This window comes from Stegastes partitus, unplaced genomic scaffold (genome assembly GCF_000690725.1).
Source record: "Stegastes partitus isolate 25-593 unplaced genomic scaffold, Stegastes_partitus-1.0.2 Scaffold1059, whole genome shotgun sequence".
Lineage (NCBI taxonomy): Eukaryota > Metazoa > Chordata > Actinopteri > Pomacentridae > Stegastes > Stegastes partitus.
Genome location: NW_007578790.1, coordinates 1 through 3,341, shown reverse-complemented (window position 1 = coordinate 3,341; position 3,341 = coordinate 1). Strand labels below are relative to the sequence as shown.

The 3,341-nt window shown below is 48.1% G+C and overlaps 1 protein-coding gene across 1 annotated transcript; it reads left to right on the top strand.

Moving 5' to 3' along the window:
- The first annotated feature begins 1,300 nt into the window (after nt 1-1,300).
- On the top strand, nt 1,301-2,973 carry ppp1r27b (protein phosphatase 1, regulatory subunit 27b). Its single transcript, XM_008295558.1, has 3 exons — nt 1,301-1,657; nt 1,753-1,903; nt 2,350-2,973. Exons 1-3 carry the CDS (start codon nt 1,420-1,422, stop codon nt 2,471-2,473), a joined length of 513 nt encoding a protein of 170 aa, XP_008293780.1. The 5' UTR covers nt 1,301-1,419; the 3' UTR covers nt 2,474-2,973.
- Nucleotides 2,974-3,341: the final 368 nt, after the last annotated feature.

Below are 3,341 nucleotides of genomic sequence, written 5' to 3'. Positions count from 1 at the left end.
TGTTTTAACCTAAAACCACAAATCTCAACTTTGATAGCAACAGAAGAAAAGTCAAAATGACCAGAGTCATTATGATTCATCATCCTAGCGCTTGACTTTTAATGTCAAACTACTGTACCGACAACTGTGCCGCTCTTCAACGAGATAAAGTTCCCTGTAAAAACCTCTTGGAAGTTTTCCCAAGGTCAGTTTAGTTTGGCTTTTTGGACAGAAATGTACAAAAATTAGTCTTTCATGCCAAACGTGACAACATTTCTACAAGGTAATGTCAATTAATTAAAGATATGTAAGGATTCACCCCATTTCAAAGATGTGACGGTACGATACAATCACAAACACACCGTCTCAACCGTAAGGCACGGCGGTGGCAGCATCATGATGTGTTGATTCTCGGCAGCAGCCCTTGCAAAGGTAGAAGGTAAAATGAATACAGCGAAGTCTAGAGAAATCCTGGAGGACAACCTGATGCAGTCGGTGAGAGAACTGAGACTTGGAGAAGGTTTGTTTTCTCGTAAGACCATGAGCCGCAGTAAACAGCCAAAGCTACATAGAGATGGTTTAAAGACAACAGGGTGGATGTTCTGGAGTGGACGAGTCAGAGGCCAGACTTTAGTCCAACCAAGACTTTGTAGCTTGATTTAAAAAGGGCTGTTCACTCACGATGTAACCTAATTAAAGTCTTCTTCTTTTTCGTAAGCACTTGTCAAAAAAATAAATCAACCGTGATTCAGTGTGATTGAAAAGCAACAAAATGAGGTTGAATCCTTCTATAGGTATCACAAAACAGACATTTTAAAGGAGCCTGGACCAAACAATGTCACATTACCGACAGAGGATGATGCAAAACGTAGTAATTTGGAACTGATCATGATTAATGCGGTGCATGACCATGATGACAGCAGCCTTTCCTGACTGCTTATGTCAGTGCACTTAATGATCAACAGCCTACACATGGCGGTTCACCCCTGCATGCCCCTGCGGTTGGCAACTACTCCCTCATAGCAGTAAACCACTTTTATCCTGCTGGTGTTTACTAGAAGCCTCCCGCCCCCTCCCTTCCTCTCTGGCAGCATGTCACCACTATCTTTAAGTGGACAGCATCTGGGTATGTGGGGGCGACAACAGAGCAGAGGTTTGCTGGCTGTCGTGTCTGGAGACGTGAGCTGCCTTTACTGGCTTGTGACAGGGCGGTGGGAGGGCTGCTCATCTTCCAAATCCAACCACCGCATCTGTGAGGTGTCCCTAAAATAGCCCCACGGAGAGTATAAAGAGGCTGCCGGGGAGGTTTGGTCTCCAGACGAACAGCTCCACTGTTGATGCACAGCAAGAGAGCCACACTGAGAAGGACTTTTTCTTGAGACTCGAAGGAAGTCAAACTTGGTCGTTGGATTTGAAAACCAGTTGAAGAAAATCTCCGAGATGAAGTACTACCAGTGCCCCGCACCCCAGACCAGACCAGACATGGGAGTCGACGCCTACCCCGAGGACTGCAGCGTCCCAGTCACCTGCAGGATCTCCGCTTCCCTGAAGCCGGTCCGGAGCGTCCACTTCCCCAACGACATCGTCTTCCAGGACTACGTTCGCCATGGCGAGCTGGAGAGGATAGGACGCTTCATCCGAGCCAGTAGAGTCAAACTGGACACCATTTACCACTCTGGTGAGAGCCGGCGAAACACCCACAAAACCTCCATCCCATGCCGTCAGGCATCTTTGCTTGATGCTAAAGTGTTTCTCGCCTCCTTTTCTGCACAGGCATGGCTGCCGTCCACGAGGCCGTCCTGTCGGGGAACCTGGAGTGTGTGAAGCTGCTGGTTCACTACGGGGCTGACATCCACCAGAGGGACGAGGAGGGATGGACTCCGCTGCACATGGCCTGCAGCGACAGCTTCCCACACATTGCACGGTGAGCATCCAGTCTTTTACTGGTTGCATGAAAATTTGAGCCACAAACACCAACTATAAGATCAGAACTAGAAAAGAAGCTGGCTTTTCAAAGCAATATCTAGGTCCCCTTTGCTGCTGATCATACCCCATCAAACAGGGCTCTAGCAGCAGAAGGCCTGATTGTGGGGAACTCTGAAGAATCTTTTCTGTTAAACACATTTTCTCCCAGTCTGAAGCAGCTGATGTTACACGTTTACACTCTCGCCAGCACATACCAGCACACACACAGAGCGACCTCACGGCTCTCCGACGTCACAGGCGAAAGAGAAGCTGCGTGATCTGCTGCATTCTTGCACCTCATTAACCTTCCTGACACTGAAGCACGGCAGAAACTCGCATTAGGTTTAGGGGCAACAAGAAGGGATGTGGTTCACTAAGTGGGGGGCTGTGCTGTGTTTGTTTCAGCTACCTGCTCTCGCTGGGCGCCGACCCCGAGCTGGAGAATGACTGCGGGGAGAAGCCGGCCGACCTCATCGAGCCGGACAACAAGGAGCTGCTGGAGATCTTCGGGCTGGCGGACAACGACTGAGAACGCCCGCCGCCTAAAGCACCAAGCTCATCTTGAATGCTGCTGCACAGTCGTCGGACTGCTCTGCAGGAACGTGCAGGAAAGGCCACATCAAGTCCAGGATCCTGACTTTGCGCTGTGCAGGTCAAGGACTGTGGATGTCTGGTGGACGGAGGACCGCCTTCTGAGGGAGTGTTTGATGGTCAGGGCTGGTTTCCTGTCAGCGCCTCGGATCTTCTTACACTGATGTGACCTGAGTGGTTGTATTTGGCTGGACTCATGGGGGCTTCTGGATGTTGTGAAACCTGAAGCTGTTGCTGCTGCTCGGCTAATTAGCACCTCTCACAGCTTTGTATGCTAAAATTAGCGAAAGCAAACAGGCGTGGGCTGACTGCCTTAATAGCAGATTTGTTCACCGTTTTAAATTCAGCTGCTAATCGTTGCCTTTTAATCATTTTGAGAGTTAATTGTATTTTTTTGTTTGTATATGATTTTTTTATACTTTTCTTTTAAAATAAAGTTAAATGAAGCCATTTTGTCTCACTTTGATTTCATTTATCAACTAAGTGCTGCAATTACCATTTAAAGGAACATCAACTGGAGCTCCTGCTTCAGCACAGATTTGACGAATTCTGCCAAAACTGAGTACATAGCACCAAGCAAACTCAGGTGTGTCCATTTTGTAAAAGTCTCGGCTGACGCATCACTAAGTTTTCCAAAATGTCCGTTTTCAAGGAGCAAAACCTGTGTTTGTGTGGACAAAAGGCAAAAGTGAAGAAAGAAGCCAGCGTACGTATGACGGAGAAGGAACCTGTGAGCAAGGTTAAGGGTGGCCATCTTGAAGAGAACATGGGGTCATTCCATGAAAAGTCTAAAGGCTATAGCAGCA